At 33.5% G+C, this 20,508-nt stretch overlaps 2 protein-coding genes across 10 annotated transcripts; one reads left to right on the forward strand and one right to left on the reverse strand.

Annotated features, from left to right (window-relative positions):
- Nucleotides 1-438: 438 nt before the first annotated feature.
- LOC122301486 (protein yippee-like) lies at nucleotides 439-3,737 on the reverse strand. Of its 2 annotated transcripts, XM_043112868.1 has the most exons (6): nucleotides 3,583-3,737; nucleotides 3,262-3,389; nucleotides 1,546-1,589; nucleotides 933-1,041; nucleotides 782-837; nucleotides 439-685 (listed from the first exon to the last, which is right to left on the reverse strand). In XM_043112868.1, the coding sequence occupies exons 2-6, from the start codon at nucleotides 3,355-3,357 to the stop codon at nucleotides 601-603; spliced, it is 390 nt and encodes a 129-aa protein (XP_042968802.1). In that variant the 5' UTR covers nucleotides 3,358-3,389; nucleotides 3,583-3,737; the 3' UTR covers nucleotides 439-600. The 2 variants fall into 2 exon arrangements, with proteins under 2 accessions (XP_042968802.1, XP_042968801.1); XM_043112867.1 differs by lacking the exon at nucleotides 3,583-3,737 and having other exon boundaries at nucleotides 3,262-3,576.
- Nucleotides 3,738-5,774: 2,037 nt separating this feature from the next.
- Nucleotides 5,775-9,149, forward strand: LOC122301487 (high mobility group B protein 1-like). 8 transcript variants are annotated; one of them, XR_006240191.1, is made up of 9 exons: nucleotides 5,775-6,046; nucleotides 6,733-6,819; nucleotides 7,007-7,135; nucleotides 7,229-7,310; nucleotides 7,402-7,446; nucleotides 7,965-8,045; nucleotides 8,133-8,230; nucleotides 8,657-8,763; nucleotides 8,912-9,149. XR_006240191.1 is itself a non-coding variant. In XM_043112871.1 (8 exons), the coding sequence occupies exons 2-7, from the start codon at nucleotides 6,749-6,751 to the stop codon at nucleotides 8,220-8,222; spliced, it is 498 nt and encodes a 165-aa protein (XP_042968805.1). In that variant the 5' UTR covers nucleotides 5,775-6,046; nucleotides 6,733-6,748; the 3' UTR covers nucleotides 8,223-8,230; nucleotides 8,912-9,149. The 8 variants fall into 8 exon arrangements, 4 of the variants coding, with proteins under 4 accessions (XP_042968805.1, XP_042968803.1, XP_042968806.1 ...); XR_006240192.1 differs by having other exon boundaries at nucleotides 8,657-8,759; XR_006240193.1 differs by having other exon boundaries at nucleotides 8,133-8,207.
- Nucleotides 9,150-20,508: the final 11,359 nt, after the last annotated feature.

Raw genomic sequence — 20,508 nt, forward strand, 5'->3', positions numbered from 1 at the left:
TCATTAAAGTGCACAAAAGAGTGCATAAAAATGACTGTACTTAAAATTTTTGCGACCCTTAAAAACCGATTAACAGTGGCTGCAATCCTAGTATTTCTGGTGTGAGTTCATAAAGAATAGATCACTAGGTTCCTATTCTACCGACTACAAAGAAACAACTACAGGGCACCTACTACACCCAATCGACGTCAGGAGTGGTTTGAATAGAGAGTTAAAATGAGATGATTTGAATTAAAAATTAAATAAAATATTATTTTTTAATATTATTATTTTAAAATTTAAAAAAATTTAATTGTTTATTATATTTTACATAAAATTTTAAAAAACTTGTAATAATAAAATGAGATGGATTATATCATTTTTCAATCCAAACAGGGCAGAAACTGGTCAATTTAAAAAGTAATAGGGGATTCAACGGATGCCCGAACAACAACAAAATTGGAATCAACAACAAATACTTTTAATTAATTTTTTTAAAAGGAAATGCTTCCATTACTGACAGTTGGGCCAGCATCCGAAATTAGGAATTTCAAGTTCGCATTTCACGAGTTGAAATAAGAAGACTGGGGATTAAAAAATGCACAATTGAAAATGAAGTTGTCAAACATCATCTGCATCACTGCCACCACTATGTGCTCCATGGCTTACCCAGTAATTGCTTCCATCAGGACCTGACACCATGTACCTGCTCAAAAATAATGAACTCTACAACCATCATTAACCCATAATAATAATAATAATACATAAAATCAGAATTTTCTTTCTCCAAGTATCTACCGACCGCTCAAGCACAGATTTTCCTTCCTTGTACTTCTGGCTCTTTTCGTGGGCAGTCTCCTGAAAAAGAAAAAGGAAACAAAAACCCATCAAAACAGCTATCACAGAACAAATATGGACCAAAATTTTTTTAACTCCCTGCCTCTAAATCTTACATATTTCCACCCTACTATCGATCCACATCCAACACAAAATATGTCTGCAACAGTGTGCATCCCAGTCATCATCAATCTCTCCTCTTTTTCACCAACAGACACATTCACTCTGTCAAGAATAGGGGATGAGAATGAAACCAAAAAGAAAATGCATCAATTATTATGATTTCAAATAAGCATGTGAGTGGGGCTGGCCATATTAATCATCTCCTCCAGGAATATCCCATTTACTCGAATCAGCTAAGGATCGAAAATGATACAAAAAAACATAGGTGCAAATAAAGAAAAACAACTTCTTACAGACAACAAACCAAGTTCATTTAACCATATATGATAAGTAAAGCGTAAAGGCAACTGAGAAAATGTATATCTTTAGACAGTTCCAGAATGAGCATAATATGTACAAACTGGATCTTGTTCATGTCTCTTGAAGCACAAAACAGTAGTATGTTTCAATAGCACAGCATTTTCTTGGTCAATCAGTACAATATTTGTAACTTGAAATTTTTCATTGGCAAGTTTTAGAGTTTTTGGTCCAATTCAAAAATAGCTATAGGCAGATTACTTGGTGTTATTGTATGATGATGATATGCCCAAAATTAAAGAAACTTACACCTTCTTGAAGAGATAAGCTTTCCCATGCCTGCATTGGAAAGACTGAAAAAAAACAACACACGCAGAACATGTAATCAGAAAATCTGCTAATTATAGAACTCTCAATCAACAGTTGTTGGACGGTGGAAATTAAACATGTAGAAAGTAACTGGCGCCAATTAGTCCTGTTCAATTGTATTACTTGTGGTGATAGACATTCGTGCACATATACACATAGACTTGTGTATCCAAGCTTAAAAGCATCTATATGAATTTGCAAGACACAATTATGGTCAAAATGTTATAGATGCTTTTCTCAAAAAATAAAAATGACAAAGATAGTTCTCCCTTATTAGAAACATTCCTGAAGTTCTGAGAAAGTCGTCTATGCTCCCTCTGTATGCATGCAGTTCATACAACTAGAAGCTGATTAAAAACCATTTTGATAGGTTAAGAAGCACAAGTTGAAGACACAAACATACAAGAAATTCACTTCTCAATTAAAAAACATACCCAAATTTTAATACTGTTGGGGATGATTACTATCATTACACCCCAATTTAGATTTTTTCATACGTATTTTACCTCATTAAGGGCATGTTTGGGTAATGAGATGAGATGAGAATTTCATGAATGGTAGTGAAATAGTTTGAGTTAAGATGTTTTATGGATTTGGGAAGAGAGAGAGAGAGAAAGAGTTGAATATATAAATATTATAAAGTTAAAAAATTGTTTGAATATTCTTTTTATTTTGAATTTTGAAAAATTTGTATAATCTTTTATGTTTTGTTTGGAAGTTTGGGAAAATTGTAATGATTAGATGAAAAGGTTAAAAATTTGAAATTAAAGTGTTTTGTATTTGAGTGATGTTTGGTAATGAATTTATAAGAAGTTTCAAGATGAAATGAGATGTTCTCAACTCATCTTCCTTCCCAAAACATGGCCTAAGATACAGAAGGTAAATATGTGATATCCAACAATGAAGCATTAGAATCAATTTAAACCCCAAATACAATTAAACAAACAACCTGCCATGAAGAAATTACAAACAGAGCGAGAGAAAGAGATAGATCCCCTGAGCTTCTAGATCACAAATAACTATATTGTATCGGGAATGCAAGCAATCAGGATTCTAATCACAATATCCTAGATTACATGACTCGGGAAGCCTTATCAAGCTCAAGCTCGCTTTTGAGCGTACTTAAAAACAAGAATCATATGTACATTATTACAATCAAAAGACATAATGCCTGAATCAACCCTAATTTTGGAGGTCAAAATACTCCAACAGTCTGATCAATACTCAACCAAATAAGCAGATTTACCAATTACTTACTACCCATAATGAACGAAATACTGCTATGTAATGATGATCACACACCTAAATATATATATATATATATTTTTTTTTTCTCATTGTTCAGATCTTAACTTAGTTCTCCACAATGATAAAAATCCTACTAATCTTTTGTACTATCAATAGAGTTTACTAATCAAAAAAGATTACCGATAAACTAACTTATTAAAAAACGATATTACCATATGCAATTCAGTATTGATTATCCCATAAACATACTTTTAAACAAATGCAAGTACAAAATTCATCAAAGAGCAAACAAACGAGTTGAAAAACGGTATAACCAAGCAAATCAACAACACCCCGATGCAAATTCCATCGATGTCCCAAGTTAGAGACGTTTAACTAATTAAAAGAAGGCAAGTGATCAAAAGCAACCTTGGAAACGATGTCTTCAGAAAGTGCAAGATGGGTCCCGCAGTACTTGCAGCTATAGATCTTCCCCTCGAGATTCACCACAAACAACCTCCCCATGCCTTCTCACAAAGATCTTATATAACCCGAATCTATCAAACAAAACCGAAGAGCGTATGAAAAATCAGAAGGAGGGTGGTCGTTGAGAAAGTGGACAGAAAAATAAAAACACTAGCTTGAATGAAAAGGCACGTCAAAAAATAAGAGAAGATGAAGCAGTTGTGCCCAAAGAAAGCAAAAGGGAGATGCAAGAGAAAGAAGAAAACTAGATTCGCTGAATATTACCCTTGCTTTCGGTGTAGGCTGTAGTTGCAATAAACGCGGACCGAGAAGCCATCACATTCCATCCGTTTTAAATTACTGAGTCTGTAAAAGTGAACCCTGACAAGACAAGACGTGTATACTACGGTTTTTTTTCCCTCTCTCCCGAGGCTAGATTCTTTCGGTAGGTCTGGCCATAGCTCTTTGGAAAATGCCACAGTTAATAACTTAATTGGAGAAAGAGAATAACTTCAAAGAGATTTATCCGATGGAGTGAACAACGGCAACCAATAGATATAAGCCACGTAAAGAATACATGTTGAATCTGGTGCGTTGCGCTGTAGTAAAAAATATTATTTATATTTAAATAAAGAGAATATTATACACAGTCGTAAAATTATAAATCTCATATAATTACTTTATAAAAAAATAAAATTCACGATTAAAAAGTTAATTTTTTTTCATATATATTTTATATTAATTTATTTTTTTCAAAACGACTACATATCACTTGTACAACTATGATTATAAATATCATTTTTTATTTAAATAATGCTACGATAGGCAACTGGGAAATCTTTGTAAATAAATTAATGAATTTTTAAATTTACTATTTTTTAACGGTGAATTTATGTTTTTAAAGGGAATATTCGGATCTTTTGCGTTTTAAAACTATATAAAATATTATTTTATATAATTATAATTCTATTTATATAATTATGCGTGATAAAAATCTTAAATTAAATTCGGATTGAATAAAAAACTTCACTCAGGCAGCGTTTAAGAATATTTCAGTATTCTCAATATTTATTATTATTATTTATTATTTTATTATTATTATTTATTAATTTTTATATATTTTTTATTTTTATTTATTATTTTATTATTATTTGTTACATATTTTTTTATTACTATTCATAATTATTCTCAACACCCAAATTCATCATAGACAATCTTTTAAATAAAAAAATAATATTTATAATCGTAAACTATGTAAGCGCCACGTAATCGTTTTGAAAAAAATATTTAAATACAGAATGTATATAAAAATATTAATTTTTTAATAATAAATTTAATTATTTTTTTAAAAATAATTATACGATACTTGTATAATCTACTATTATACATAGCATTAATCTTATTTAAAGGAATTACTAGTTTTTCTATTTTGAGGAATTATTATTTTCTACTGCCAAACGTGCCTTCGAGTTCTTTACTCAAACTCCGAAACAAATTCTTTGTCCAGCCCCTAATTTTGCTTGTACAAGTCCGTTAACATTTTTTTTTTTTTTTCCCCTTGGAATGTATGTTGAAACATCAGCTTTAAGTGTTCAGATCAATTCTTGGATCCTTGAGTAAAAATAGAACCAAAAAAAAAAAAAAAAGGGCAGTTTTTTATGTAAGTGGATGCTCTGTTGAATGAAATATCTTACGTTTGGTACCAAACCTAATCTTGTAATGATGCAATTGTTTATATTAGTATAATAAATCCAACCTTCAGTCAACTAAAAGTTGAAAGCAAAATCGTGAATATGATCTACTTATGTCAATTGGTTACAAAATGACAAAATTACAAACAAAAAAAAAAATGCCCATAATTGAAAACTAGCCATCCAATAGCTCCTTCCGACTTTACTTGTTTATTTTGTAATAATTGTAGGGCTTATTCTACTCACCAAGAAACTAAATTGGTAATGTATTTATTATAAAAGAAACGTTAAGAAAAACTTATTTATTCACGTGTTAGCTATGAAATATAGGAAATTATCAAATTTAAATTTTTTAAAAGAATTAATAAAATGAATTTGTACATAAAATTTGAAGTATATATATCATTACTCGTATTATAATTGTAGAATAAAATTCAATGGTATCGAGGTGTCAAAAAATAGACTTGTTAATATATTTTTCGATTATTATATGCGGCCTATAATTTGCAAATAACTCTTTATTTTTTAATTTTATTGTTTTAAATTTAGAGTTTTGTTATTTATCATCTCATATATTATATTTAATTTAATTTTTTAAAATTTTTAAAATTTTTAATTTTAATTTTAAATTAATTAAATTTTTTTATTTATTATCTATATACTACATATTTAATAAAAAAATATAATGTGTGATTTATGGGACGAATAATAGAATTTTTCTTAAATTTATTTTCTTCCCTCTTGGGCCGTGCAAACTTGCAATGTTGGCCTTAATTTTTAAGCAACAACAAACGGCAGTTCTCCCAACTCAAAGATCAGAGAGAAAATCGAAAACAGTACGTCGTATTGCAGCAGAGCAACTTGAGCTGAAAACCCCGGAGGGGTGGGCGAAAACAAGCACGCACCAAAGTCGCCCCGAAACGTTGCCACGTGTCGACTTGATGAACCTTCCACAAATATCATCTTGGCATCTTTGGCCCGATCATCGCTTTACCCTGTCTTTGGATTTGGTATTTTTGCTCTGTTTTTGTCATACCCTTTTCTCTTCCATCAAAGAGGTACGTCCGGTTTCTGTTTTTAATAGTTTTATTAAATTTTAATTGCAAAATTGGCACGCTATGGTGAAGATATTCATCGGCTATATCAAATGTTTTTTCTTTTCTCTTCCTCCCCGTTGATGGGTATTTTTCAAGCTTCGAGTAAATAAAATGGGTACCAAATTTGTTCCTTTGAGTTTGGGCTTATTTATTTACAAAGTTATGAACTTTAGACTCTTTTTTTGGGTATCTTGTCTCAGTTGTTATAGGAGTTATTTATTTTAAGCTGCCATGCGCTACTTGCAAAGAAAATAGAAGAAAAGAAAGAGAAAGAAAGAGCCTGCTGACATGTGATGTGTTTAGACGGTCAACCTCAATCTTCTTTTGGTAAAAATAAAGGGCAAAAGTATTGTACTTTGTGGCTTATGCATCGAAGAATTAACATTTATTCTGCGCATGAGAGCTTCAACAATCAAAAGTAATACCTTATGTGATCACTGCTACTGAAACCAAACTCAGATGTCGCGCTAAACACATCTTAACATATGTAGGAATAAATTGGGTAACGATGACAATCATCTCTTGCGTGGACTGCAATCGTGATGATCGAAGTTTAGCCAAACTCAAATAATTTCCATTTCTTCATCTGCTAGTTAGGTAATGGTGTCCTGCATAGACTTGTCTTTGATCGAATTATGTTATGTCAGGGATCTTTATATTGAAATGAAGGTTGCGAAGGGAAAAGCGTCAACAAGGAAGGACAAATTGGAAGTATCAAAGCCAGTTGAGGAGAGGTACTATTCATGTCTGTTAAATTTTGTATCCATCGATGTTTTCTGAATAACTTGGTTATTTTAAGTGCCACCTCTCGTCAGATTTTGTAATGTTAGGTTCAACGTGGAATATTGATTAGCAAGTCTTAGGGACATCCTTGTTTCATTCTTTAGTGAATGCTGTTGTCTTCGTGTTTTCCATTTTCAGAAAGGTTGGAAAGCGAAAGGCAGCAGTTAAGGCTGATAAGAGTCACTTGAAATGGGCCAAGAAAACAAAATTGGACAAGAAAGATCCTAACAAACCAAAGAGGCCTGCTACTGCCTTTTTTGTTTTTCTGTAAGTCTATCCTTTTTCCAATGGTTGGCGTGCAGGGTTTTCCTTTTCATATTCGTAAAGACTTACTGAAAGCATACAATGGAATTACTGCAGTGAAGAGTTCAGAAAGACTTACAAGGAAGAGCATCCCAACGAGAAGGCTGTTTCAGTTGTAAGCAGCTTCCTAATATTATGTGTCCGTATCAGTTCCATGTGTTGTGAGAGTTTTTGATAAGCCATTTTATCTGGAATAGAAACTAATCTAGCTACTCGATGCTGTGCTGAAGGTTGGGAAAGCAGGGGGTGGGAAGTGGAAATCCATGTCTGCTGCGGTAAGTACTCTAGTGTTTCCCTTGAAAGGTACTTGAACTGTTTAAAATGAATTGAGGACAATAAGTCGTGCAATTGCCTCTGAAGCTGGTTAATTTAACTTGAAAGCCTGTGGATTCTGTTTGTAAAGGCGCTGCATAAACCTTTCACTATTGCTTCAACTAGACCTGGCTACGCACCAAGCAGATGTTCGAAGATTTAGGAACTTCAGTGGTGTGGCCAGGCAAATGCCAGTCTTGTGTAGCCTACAGGTGCCCTTAACTAATTTGTATTGCTTTGGCTGAGGAAAGGACTGGACTGGATGACGGAAATGGACATATGCATGTGTTCCTTGACTGATTTTGCAAGTTGGAAATTTAGTAGATATGTGAACTGGTTGTTATAACTAGCTAGTTATGGAAAGGGTATTAAGTTTTTTTAGTGCTGTAAGTTCTATTCTCCTTACATGATTCGTAGCTACAGAAATATAGATGCTCTTTGCATTTCTTAACTGATATTTTATTGGAATCGATTTTGGCAGGATAAATCTCCATATGAAGTGAAAGCTGCGCAAAAGAAGTCAGATTATGAGAAGCTTATGATAGCATACAACAAAAAACAGGTAAGGTTTTGGAACATTTGTTTAGGAGAATCTAAGGCTTCATCCTTTGCTACTTCTTTTAGTCTCTTGACTCAATTGTTAACTCAGGAAAGTGTCAATGATGATGAAGATGAACAGTCAAAATCTGCACTGAATGATGAAGATGATGGGGAAAGTGGGGAGGTAGCTACACTCTAAAACTCCATGTACTAGCTGCATATCCTTCCTTTCAGGCCTTACTGTAGTGGTTTTCATCTAATAGTAAAAGAAATTTTCTCATTTTCCTAATTTCTAACCATTGCTTACGTTTTTGGTTGTCCAGTTAGAAATATAAACTGCACTTTGAAATAATCCATTTAGCAGCATAAGCATTCAAATTTTAAAGCACTCGACACTGAATTATTCTAGATTTACGTAAACAATTCAATGTCATCAGTTATCCATCATGAGACAATATCCTACCACCCTTGTTTTACTTCTCCTCTGTCTCTCTGTGTCCATATCAAATCACTGACAACTCAAGTTTTCTGAACCTCATTTTTTGTGTTTCTCTGTATTTTTTGTTCATCATATTGATTAGAGAATTTGTTTTACCTGCCTCCTACGCGCATCCTTGGATTGAAAACAATTAGCTTTACTGAATGCATGAGAGAACTACCCTTCTGCCTAGGTGGAGAGTTGCGAACTTGTGAACTTATTTGGCCTGCTGTTGGTAAAAACTGAAAGGGGCAATTGGTTTGTAAGCAGTACTTGACTTTTTTGTTGTTGTTAACTTGTTATCATTATCGTATATACCTACTGGCTGTCTATTTACCCTCCATTATCCATCAGATTGTTTCATTTATATGAATCTCTCCTAACACAAGTTGGCTTTTACTTGTGTATAGGAAGAAGATGATGACGAGGATGAGGACGATGACTGAATCTTGCATGCCATGTAATTTGATTATGTGAAGTGTCCAGTGCACGAGCTATAGACCTTGTACTGTTGTACATTTGGGCATGTTTTTATAAAGGTTGATTACCTGAGATTGAAAATGCAACCCTTACAGACTGCTTATGTAACCACCCTCGTCAGTTGAAAGTTCACGTGTATCTATAATAATTCCTCATCTGTTTCTTGTATCTGCAGTACTTGGATTGCCCTACAATATCAATCTGACACAGATATTAAAATTCTACAAGAATTCAACCATGCTTAACTATAACTTTCAGGTTGATATTAGGTCGGTCGATATTAGTGTTGGATCATAGATTCACGTCTAGACTCGGCGGCATATTCCCTGTCCGTTGCTTCTGTTCAACACCAGGGGCTCGTATCCACGTCCGTGGATTCCCAGCACAGTTGTCAGCCACGTCCACGGATCACGACGTGTTGCCGATCAATTCATGAGAGAAACAGGTAGTTGAGAAGTGCGTACTTCCAACGACTGGTTCCATGTGAAGCCCATATATAGGATCCATAAAACATGCTCAACGTACTAAACACATCCGAGATCGGTCAAAATGGGCCTACCCTTTTCAAGAAATATATTACGTTTTTTAAATTGGTTCTGAAACACAGCCCACCCATGATGCCATTACTCCAACCCAAGCTACCTGCAGATTCACCCGAATAACAATTTGTGATTATCATCTAAGCTTTTCTTATGGCAGGTTACCTGCCGTTCGATCAATTTGGATGCGAGTTTCCTGTGGTCCATATATATATTGAGCTGAAAATTAACTGTTCGTTTAATGGTGAAGAAGTCTTTTTTTTTTTCCTAATCAAATGGTGAAGAAGTCTTTTTTTTTTTTCCTAATCAAATGGTGAAGAAGTCTTATCAAATCATTGTCCATCTTAAGCTGATCCTTGTATATAAAAAGCAAGAGACTTTTTTTAACCCATTATTATACACAGTTATAGGGTACAATCCGGCTTTGAAATGTCGGAACATGATCATGCGGACACCTAGAAATTAACCATGATTCACACGTGTTGATGTCGGAACATGTTGCCGGAAAGCCAAAACATGATGGCCACATGGTCGCTTCCGACACGCCAAAGTGGACTACAAGCGCCATCATCATCATCATCAACCAAAAGCTAAAGCTAAAGCTAAAAGAAAAGCCACCCACAATGGCAACACAAAACCTATCTTCTTTTATTTTCTTGTGTTTTTATGCCAATCACGATTTTAACCTATTGCTCAGGCTTTTATCATTGTATCGCATAATCTCCAGCATTAATAATTCCTGATGTCAGTTCCAACAACATGATCGATGGTTCTGTCAGTAGTGTGAATATGTCGTTGCACTTGTTGGCGTAGGAGTTTTGTCGTTGATTTTACGCATTCACGTGTGGCAGGGTCAGAATTCTTTTGCGCTGTTGCTAGCTTAGTTCTGTGAAAATTAAGCTATAGATGAATAACTGAGTCGATTGGGGAATGATTGGTGAGGGGACATGTCACATGCATGGGGTTGAAAAAAGTCTTGAAATGCTGCTTCAATATTCGAATAAAGTATTGGGCACTAGAGGACATGCAACTAGCATGCAACAACAGTTGTATTATAAAGCAACCAAACCCACTAAAAATTCAACAGAATTTGCCTAACATTTTCCGTCAAACTTATCACTGACCACCGCTTGGAGGAAGTTAATTCATTAAATGTTTGTCGTATTTTGAAATTAGTTTTTTAATTTCAAATTTCATTATTTATATTATATTTTTAACAGTTAATACACTTATACGCCGAAAACATCCTGTGTCATGCACCTGTTTTTTTTTTTTTTTTTTTTTCCTTAAGAGTGTCATGCACGTGTTTACTTTATTAAAGAGTTCTCAAGTCCACTTGCAGCACACCGGCCTTATTAAAAAATAAAAAGGAAATTTGACGAAAAATAGAGGAATGGGTTTCAGACTTTCATCAAGAAAATTATTTATTTTACTCCGAATTATTTTTTATTAAAATAATTATTTAATTACAAATAATCATAAATAACTTATTATAAATACTTATTTTTCAAACCGATATCAACCTCGCCAACAGCTCCAGCGCAAAGGGAATCAGGAAACCCCTCCCCATCCATAACACGGTAGAAAGTCTCCGATGTTTAATTTTATTAGAAACATAAATTGATCTGTACATGGCGGAGCATGGGTTTTCGTAGACTGATATGAGTGTATGCTTTCACCTGCGCATGGCATGGAGGGTGATGTAACATTTCTTTTGATCCTGAGGTTGGAATGTCAGTAGAAACTTGAACGTGTTAATTAATTACGAGGGGGAATCTTGCATGCATGGGTTTCAAGATATTACAGGCATGGCCCAAAAGGCGCAGCCTGTGATCAGCTGGCAGTGGTGAATTAAGTGATTTATGCAAATTTCTTGGCGTTGGCAAGCAAAACGTTGCACGTGGCTGGTTAGTTGGTTTAATGATTTGATATTTTCCCATCTAATGGGGAGTTGCAGGAGTAACTTGGATTTCTTCAAGATATTCTCCTTTAGTAAAATTTAAAGCCTAAAAACAGTATAAATAAATACAAATATCTTATGAAAAGACAACAAAACATGCATATATAGCTGAGCTGTTAAGCAGCTGGGGAACGTGGTGGTTTTAACTTCATGTCAATCACTTTCGCTTGCAAAGCTATACGCCAAAAACACAGAAACAGCCACAAAGCAACTGAGCAATGCATGTGAAGTTGCCCCGTTTGTACGCCTTTAATCGTAGCCCTCTAATTAATTATCTCCGACGTCGACCCTGGCCTCCCTCTTCCGATCTCTTCTGAGGGTCAATGTCGCTAATGTCATTAAACTCACTTTTTGACAATAGAACCGCACGTGCACCCATTCGTGCGAGTAGCAGATCAAAAAAATATTATTAATAGCAGGCCAGGGCTCGGTCCACAGTGTGCGACAGACCTCGGTTCCCGTAGCGGAAGCCTGACCAGCTTGAATTCTGGCGCCACTGTACGACGTCTCTTTACGTTTGGAGTAAGCGTAATTACAATTTCAAGCAAAAAAAAATTAATTTTATATCTTAGTGTAAAATTACAAGTTTGTTGATTTAGTTTTATGAAATTCTTTTTATTATCTGTAGAGCTACTGTAATATTTATTTTTTTAATTGAAACTTTGAAGCAAGAGATCCGACTCAGATGTTGTTGAATAGATTGCATGTTGATGGTACTGAACTATCTCGAGACATCATATCAGTACAAAGATAATAGAAAATAATGATTTTGTTTGATTTGGGATGGTTTTGAGTATGTGTTAGTATTTTAGCTATAACTTTAATTATGGGTATCGGATTTTCGTATATAACTCTAATTCGAATAGCTCTTTTCGAGACTCATGCCGTGGTCACTTACCTACGATTAGTATGCATGGTTTCGAGTCCAAAATAAGCTGTTTTCCTTTCAAATCTCCAACTTTAAATTTTTTTTTACCTATTATGATAATATTTCGTTTCTCGGTTAAGAAATGATTTTGAACTTGGTTTTGGCAAAATTTTTGTCAGATTGCTTCTTTAATTACATATTTATTTTTGACGTGTTTATTGGAATTTTTCTATTTTTAGTAAAATTATGATATTTTTGAATTTACAGCTATTTCAACTTGGCTTGTGGGTTTAGTTGGACAACTATGAAGTTTTGATAATTCTCCATTGAAAACATGGTTGTTTTCTTTGTATTTTGGGAGAATCTTTTATCTTTCTTGTTTCGATTATACATTAAATTAAATTAGCCGCCATAATTAATTTAAATTATGTCCAATGCCAAACCCCATCAATAGTATGGAGTAGAAAAAAAAAAGAAGAAGAAAGAAGAAAGAAGAGAAAATTGATCAAATGACAAGTCTAACAGATGATACATAGAGAGATCTCAAATTAAGCACGTTAGGTAGTTCTGAATAATGTTATTGCCCGAGAGGGATAGGATCCACTACTTTGTGAAGCTAAAATATTTCGGGAAAAAAAAATTCTATACTTTTTAAAGTAGAAACTTAGGGACATCGATGTATTTGATAATCAGATCGTAATTTCTAGTTCTAATTACGAGAGAGAGAGAGAGAGAGAGAGAGAGAGAGAGAGAGAGAGAGAGAGAGAGAGAGAGAGAGAGAGAGAGAGAGAGAGCACTTAATTCAAAGAGTTATAAACTTATAAATTTAATAAATTGGCATGAATTCTTTGGTCCCCTTCACAAAATAATAAATGGTCGGGTCTAATATTTGATGACATTGCTCGGTCCTATATTTTAGATCGATAGCGACGTTCATTGACATGTTAATTATAAGTTCTGCACCACAAATTATATAGAACGAAAAATCAATTCTTTGCGAATTTATATTAATATTATATCATGTACATCATGGGAAAAATAGTGTCGGCAAGCATGCATTAATGCACATAGATTTTATATGTGGCACTCAATTCACGTGAACAACCTATGACGAACATGCAGCCTGTTCTTTCCTCAAAAAGCAATTGACCTGATCAGTACGTACATGACAGCTTGCACGTGTTTTGTTCTCCCATGATCAATAACTTTCAATTGAATAATATTGTGCTATAATATTAAAAGGTATAATATCATTCTCGCTTACGTCGTTCAAACCGAAAAAATTGGACAGAGAAATGGTTTGGTTTTCCAGACCAAACCATGCAGTGCATGTTTCTATTAATTTTATACATGAATATATATGCAACGTACTCTTGGTACGAGTTACAATACTATACAAATTAAAGGAAAGATTATACTAGCATGCATATCATGTACAGCCAAACATAAATATTACATAGTCTCTAAGGTACTGATCACTTCTTTTCATCTAAAACTTAATATGAGCAAGCTATGAGAATCTTTCGAATTTGCAGCTAACCTTCCAACTATAACATGCTGATCTGATTTTTGATCTTTGGAATGTTGAGCTAGGGATATGCCTGTTAACACAATAATCTAACTATATATTTCATCTTTAATTTGATCCTAGAACTTGCATCAGATAGCTAGCTAGAGCACCGCCCCATACCAATTAATTGAGTGCGCGCGGTCGAGTTTTACTCTCTTGGTTGAAGCTCTCCTTCGGTTAGCCATTACTGTCACCAATTGTACGTTCCTAAGTGCAATAACTGATATGGGACCCTGTCCCCCAAGAAAGGACATTTTACGTTCATACGTACCCAATCACTCTTTCATTTGCCTAAAGCCGTCACTTCTTCATGCATACAAGTATGGGAAATTGCCTCCTATAATGACATTATAGAGATGGTTGTAATTGCATGTCTCATGTAGAAGAAAGAAGCAAGGAATTATTTTGAGAATATTCGATCGGTAATTAGTTGTTTGATATGGTAGAACGATATATATATATATATATATATATATATTTCATGGAAAAAAATAAAAATAAAATTACAATACATAGAGATGAAAAATCCCAACAAACATATTCCAAAAAAACGTTAATTGCAATGCAATAAAAAAATAAAATCAGAAATGAAACTTAATTAGCTGTTCGACTTCGAACGTACGATGCATTAATGATTCATGCACAAAAAATTCAAGTGGTGTTACGAAGCCGTAACTCTCGACAGAGGTGCCAAAGCTTCATAATCTAGCATCCATCCATCCTATAAAACATCATAATCTAAATGTTTAAAGCTTATTAATTGCATATATTAATCTAAATTGTTGAATGCCGGAAATCATGATGCTAATTTGTCGCAAAATAACTAAATTATCCCTTTTTTTTATACCTCCAATAATTATTAAATGGACAATGACAGGTTCTTCAATTAAAAAACGCAAGATATTTGCTTTGAAGAGATTGTCTGATGTAACATCAATAATAATGGGATTTTAAGAATGTTACATGATTCATGTATCTCTCATGTATGAACAGCTGATCAAATGAACTAAAGATCAGGTTGGAGAGGGCACAAACACATGACACGATCATTATCTCTCATCTAAAGCTTCTTATTGCAATATAAAAAAAGGTGGTGTATGTGGGTGCTACGTACTTAGATCGAGATCATGATTCAATGGCGCTGTCTAGTGGGTGAAAAGCTTGATGTCCCTTTATGGGGACCATGTGGATGAACATGCTACATGCATAATATCATATTAAAACGTCCTAGCCCTATAATCGAACCATATTCCTCATTATTTATCAACACATGCCGGCGGTTCTTAAGCTAGCTTTACTTATTACGTGGCCATCATGAGATCTGTATGAAATGAAGATATTTTTATTAAGATATAATATAAATAATTAAATTTATATTTTCTAATCAGTACTTTAAATTTTTAGGATAAGTGATAGTACTTTAACGTGATAGTAGAGACTCACTCACAGTTAATTTAACAATTTTCATATATATGCTTATATAATAATAAAAACTACAATATTAATCCTTCAAGTAAAGGAATCAATCAATATTAATCCAAAACGTACAGCTCTGCCAATATTTACTACTAACGAATTAATTCATATATATATAAATAATTTTTTATTAGATGATAAAAAAGCACGTAAGTACGACAACAATTAGCTGTAAAAAATCATTCGATCTTGATCTTGATCTTGATCATCAACTCACTCCATCGATCGAGGATATTGATCTCTTACTCCTCATCTATATATCTTTAATATTTTATTTATCACGAAGAGATTTAAAACTAGTACAATCGATCGCTTATTTCCCAAGATAGCTAGTCCGATCCCTCCCGGCCACTTCAATCTACGTAGCCTGGCCAACTGCGAATAAATTCCATCCATTCAGCTTCACCGATCGACCAAAAGAGTACTGCTGCATTGCCTCTCATCCAATTGGCCGGCTCATCTCCCTGAAAAGAGGATTTTCGGTTTGCCCAATCAAATTAGCAGGAAATTTATTAAGATGATCATATCATGTGCATTAATTTCATAAACAAACCGCAATATCATGCATGTGGTACTACTCGATCTTGTGAACGAGGTAGCATCTTCTTACTATATATATATCAACTATGTAAAGAATATTGATCTCGATCGGGATTGGCTAGTTTAGAAGTAGCTCATCATTGGTACCGAGTTAAAACAGCAATTAATTACTGATAACTAGAAGAACAGGACCAGGGAAATTAGAAGAGTTAGCAGGGAAATTAGAAGAGTTAGCAGCTAACAACACCAGACGCCATTTTTATGAAAATTTGTTGCTGATGATCAATACCTACGTCTGTGCTCACAACTTTTGTCGAATCTCAGTAAAAACATGATCTCTTGAAAAGTTTTCCAATCTAAACATATTTTTAATGCATTTAACTATTTTCAGAAAATTCCATAAATTAAACACATCTTCAAAAATTTTCCTTTTTAAGGAACTTCTTTTATTTGATAGACTATGGTACAAGTCATTAATAATCATGATAGATAATTACATATAAAGGTCAGACAATCTTTTGTCGAAGGCATAATAATACTCATGCACAACAGAGATATACAATATATATATATATATATATATATAGAGAGAGAGAGTCTTAAAACAGGTGCATGCATATGTGCGTAATCATGCCATGTCTTAAAGTCATGATCGAGGAGGAAAAACAAGAGATCGAGAGAAAGCTTTGTTATTTTGAAACAATTAGAAGGAGCATGAGCCTAATTAACGTACTCCCCAACTCCTTCCGCAATATCATAATTGATTTCTATGATGTCGTGCCTACCACTCACCTACCAGCCTTCCAAACTTTCGATCATAACAACACATAATTAAAATCTTAAACCAATTTACTTCAACTATACGGTGCTCAGAAAATAAGAACTCTTCATACGTACGATTACCACTAATAATACTTTAGTTTTTACCCATTTTAGACGTCATGATGGTACCCTCTATATTACCTCACAAACTAGAGAAATAAAAACGGACGGTGCAAGCGGGCTGCCCAGCATTTATTGTTGGATATACTAATGGCTGTGTTTGGTTAGTCAACTCAACTTAATTCAACTCAATTCATCTTGTTGAACCAAAGGTTTCAAGTTTTGTGTAATTATATATCTACACATAAATTTTGATGATAACAAATGAATTCAAAGAATAAAGAAGTCTCAAACTCAAGTTGTCTACACAATGGAGTTAAGCACATCAAGGAAACAAGCATAAGCAAGAAGGGAACAAGTTCACATTAAAGTTATAGAGTAATGTTGTAAATCTCTTCAAAATTCAAAATTAGGATTAATGCTCAAAAATTAATATTTTATCATAAACCATTAAAATACATTTTCCACATGTGCATGAATATTTTGAAAATTAAATTTGAAAATTTTGAAAGATGATTGATTATCAACTTTCACATGTGCATACCTTGATTAAAGGGTTAAACTTTGAAAATATTAAAGATGATTGATTGTCATCTTTCACATATGCATGTTTTATTTGAATATTTTTAAAAGTGATTGATGCTTTTTTAGACTTATACAAAAGGTAGATGATTTTGTTTGAAAAATTTGAAAAGTAAAGTATGCTCCTTTTGTCATATACAAAAAGTAAAAGATTAGGTTTGAATTTTTGAAAAATGAAAGTGTGCTCCTTTTGTCATATGCCAAAAGTAAAAGATTAGATTTGAAGTTTTTGAAAAATGAATGATGCTGTCTTTGACAATTGAAAAGGAAGAACCTTTTATTTGAATTTTTTGAAAAAGTGAATGATGTTGTCTTTGACATGTGAATCTTTTTAACTTTGAATATAAAGTCTCATATGCCTATAAATAGATCATTTGAGAGCTTCACATTCACAACACCAAGAGCATACAACATTCATTCAAAGCTTTCATTCTCTCTTTTCTAAGCATTGAGCCTTAATCTTTGTTCATTTTGAGAGATATAGTTTGCGATGTATTGTTCTTATTTCACTCATTGAAGAGTGTTTTCTGATAACCTACCCACTATCAGCTTTTGTATCAGAAAAAGGGTGTGTATAACCCTTGTGTGTAGAAAGTATCTACACGGAGAATAGTTGAATCACCACGTGTAAGGTGATTGCAAGTGTAGAGGGTGTTCTACACGGATCCTTTGTAACGGTGTTGTTCAAAGGTGTAATAGGTTTCTATCTCCACCTGAAGGAGGTTGAATAGTGAATTTGGGAATCCTCAAGGGGTAGCTTGAGGCGAGGACGTAGGCAGTGGGGCCGAACCTCGTTAACATACTGAGTTTGCTTCTCTTTTACCCTTACTCTTTATATTTATTGTTATTTCATATTTTGTTTATATTTTATATTATATATTTGATTTATAATTATTATTTTTTTAATACAACTCAATTCACCCCCTTCTTGTGTTAGTCATCTCGGCAACAATTGGTATCAGAGCCAGTTGACCTGTACTGTTCATACAGGCAGATCACTCATGGGAACTCTCGCTTGTGACTGTGTCACCGAAGCAAGACTCTCCGACCATGGGTGACGGTGCACTGGTAGAGACGGTGGCCTGCTAGTCTGGTAGGTACAATTGTTAGGTGACATAGGTGCGGCCTATGATCAGTAACAATTGGTATCAGAGCTAAGAGCTCTATTATAAGACTAACTATTTTTTGAGTTAAGATCTTATGGCTAACATTTCAGCTTCGTTTGGTGAAGGTCAATCTAGCAGTCGGCCTCCACTCTTTTGTGGAGATAATTACTCATTCTGGAAAGTTAGAATGAGAATATTCCTTCAGGCTCAAGGTCGAGAAATCTGGAAATGTATTGTAAATGGACCTTATATTCCAACAAAAGTGGTTGATGGAGTAAAGGTCAAAAAGGAAGAAAAAGAGTTTGATCGTGAAGACGATAGACTTTATACTTTGAATTTAACTGCTATGAATTTATTATTTAATGCTCTCAATGGAAATGAGTTTAATAGAATAATGACTTGTGCTACGGTAAAAGAAATTTGAGATAACTTGGAAGTTACTTATGAAGGAACTTCGCAAGTAAAGGAATCAAAAATTTATATTCTTACTCATGAATATGAAATGTTTAAGATGAATGATGATGAATCTATTTCTAGTATGCACACTCATTTTATTAACATCATAAACAGTTTGACAACTCTTTGCAAAATTTATTCCAAAGTGGAGATAGTAAGAAAAATTCTCAACTCTCTACCAAAACGCTGGGAATCAAAAGTGACAGCGATTCTTGAAGCTAGAGACCTCAAGAAACTCGAAGTCAATGAACTCATCGGGTCACTTCTCACCCATGAGTACACATTGAAAAGAGGAGAAGAAGAAGGAAAGCCAAAGAAGAGCTTAGCACTTAAAGCTGTTCCTCATGAAAGTGAAAGTGATGAAGATGGGGAAAATGAAGATAAAGATAAAGAAGTTGCGATGATAACAAGAAGAATTCAGAAGTTCTTAAAGAAAAATAGAACTCCTCCAAGGAAATCTTTCAAAAAGTTTTCCAAGAAAGATTCGGGTAAAAATGACACTTTAATTTGTTATAAATGCAATAAACCTGGTCATATCAAACCAGATTGTCCTCGGCTAAAGAAAGATCGAAACAAGGGCAAGAAAGTAATGAAAGCTACATGGGATGATGATTCAAGTAGTTCAGATAGTGAAGCAAGCAATGGAGAATCAGCAAATCTGTCTTATGGCTAAAGATGACATTGAGGTAACAAATCTTGATAATATTGAAGATCCTTCATATGAAGAATTGTAAAATGTTTTAGAAGAGGTATATGGGGAATTTGAAAAATTGGGTATCAAGTATACTGCTTTGAAAAAGAAAAATTCTTCTTTAACAAACGAAATTGAAATTTTAAGAAAAGAAAGTATCATTTTGAAAGATGAAAATCTTGAATTGAATAAAAAGAAAACCGATTTAGAAAATATTGTTGAAAACTTTACGAATGGAAAAAGAAATTTTGAAAAATTTCTTGATAGTCAAAGATGTGTTTTTGACAAGGCAGGTTTGGGATATATGCCAAAACAAAAATACAAACCTTATAAAAAAATTTTTGATAATCATTTTACATCAAAGACTAATATTCAAAATTCTTTTCATAAAAATAATTTGGTCAAAAAAGGATATTATTATAATCATTCAAGTTTTTCATATATGTCACATGCTATTTGCAATTTTTGTAATAGAAATGGTCATAATTATTATACTTGTCCTATTAGAAGAAATTCTACAATGACTATTAGGGCCATATGGGTACCTAAAAATCTTGTTTCTTCTAATACTAATAAATAAAGGACTCAAAGAACTTGGGTACCAAGAAAAATCATTTTAATTGTTTTTATAGGTATGCATGAAGTCTTCCACAAGCAAAAACAAATGGTTTTTAGATAGTGGATGTTCAAGACACATGACGGGAGACAAGACTAAGTTCTTTGATCTTGATCTAAAGAAGAAGGACACGTGACATTTGGAGACAACTCGAAAGGGAAGATCGTGGGAATATGTAAAATTGGTAATGAATCTTCTCTCATAATTGAAGATGTCCTACTTGTTGAAGATCTAAAACATA

Source organism: Carya illinoinensis, chromosome 2 (genome assembly GCF_018687715.1).
Source record: "Carya illinoinensis cultivar Pawnee chromosome 2, C.illinoinensisPawnee_v1, whole genome shotgun sequence".
NCBI classification, from domain to species: Eukaryota; Viridiplantae; Streptophyta; class Magnoliopsida; order Fagales; family Juglandaceae; genus Carya; species Carya illinoinensis.

Bases quoted from the DNA above. Each gene is read 5' to 3' on its own strand.
- LOC122301486 (XM_043112868.1), bottom strand. From the start codon at position 3,357: ATGGGGAGGTTGTTTGTGGTGAATCTCGAGGGGAAGATCTATAGCTGC. The intron at 1,042-1,545 runs GTAAGTTTCTTT...TATTCTTGACAG, and splicing joins GCTTATCTCTTCAAGAAGGT to AGTGAATGTGTCTGTTGGTG. The intron at 838-932 runs GTAAGATTTAGA...TTTCTTTTTCAG, and splicing joins CGATAGTAGGGTGGAAATAT to GAGACTGCCCACGAAAAGAG.
- LOC122301487 (XM_043112869.1), top strand. From the start codon at position 6,749: ATGAAGGTTGCGAAGGGAAAAGCGTCAACAAGGAAGGACAAATTGGAA. The intron at 7,136-7,228 runs GTAAGTCTATCC...GAATTACTGCAG, and splicing joins ACTGCCTTTTTTGTTTTTCT to TGAAGAGTTCAGAAAGACTT. The intron at 8,046-8,132 runs GTAAGGTTTTGG...TTGTTAACTCAG, and splicing joins TAGCATACAACAAAAAACAG to GAAAGTGTCAATGATGATGA.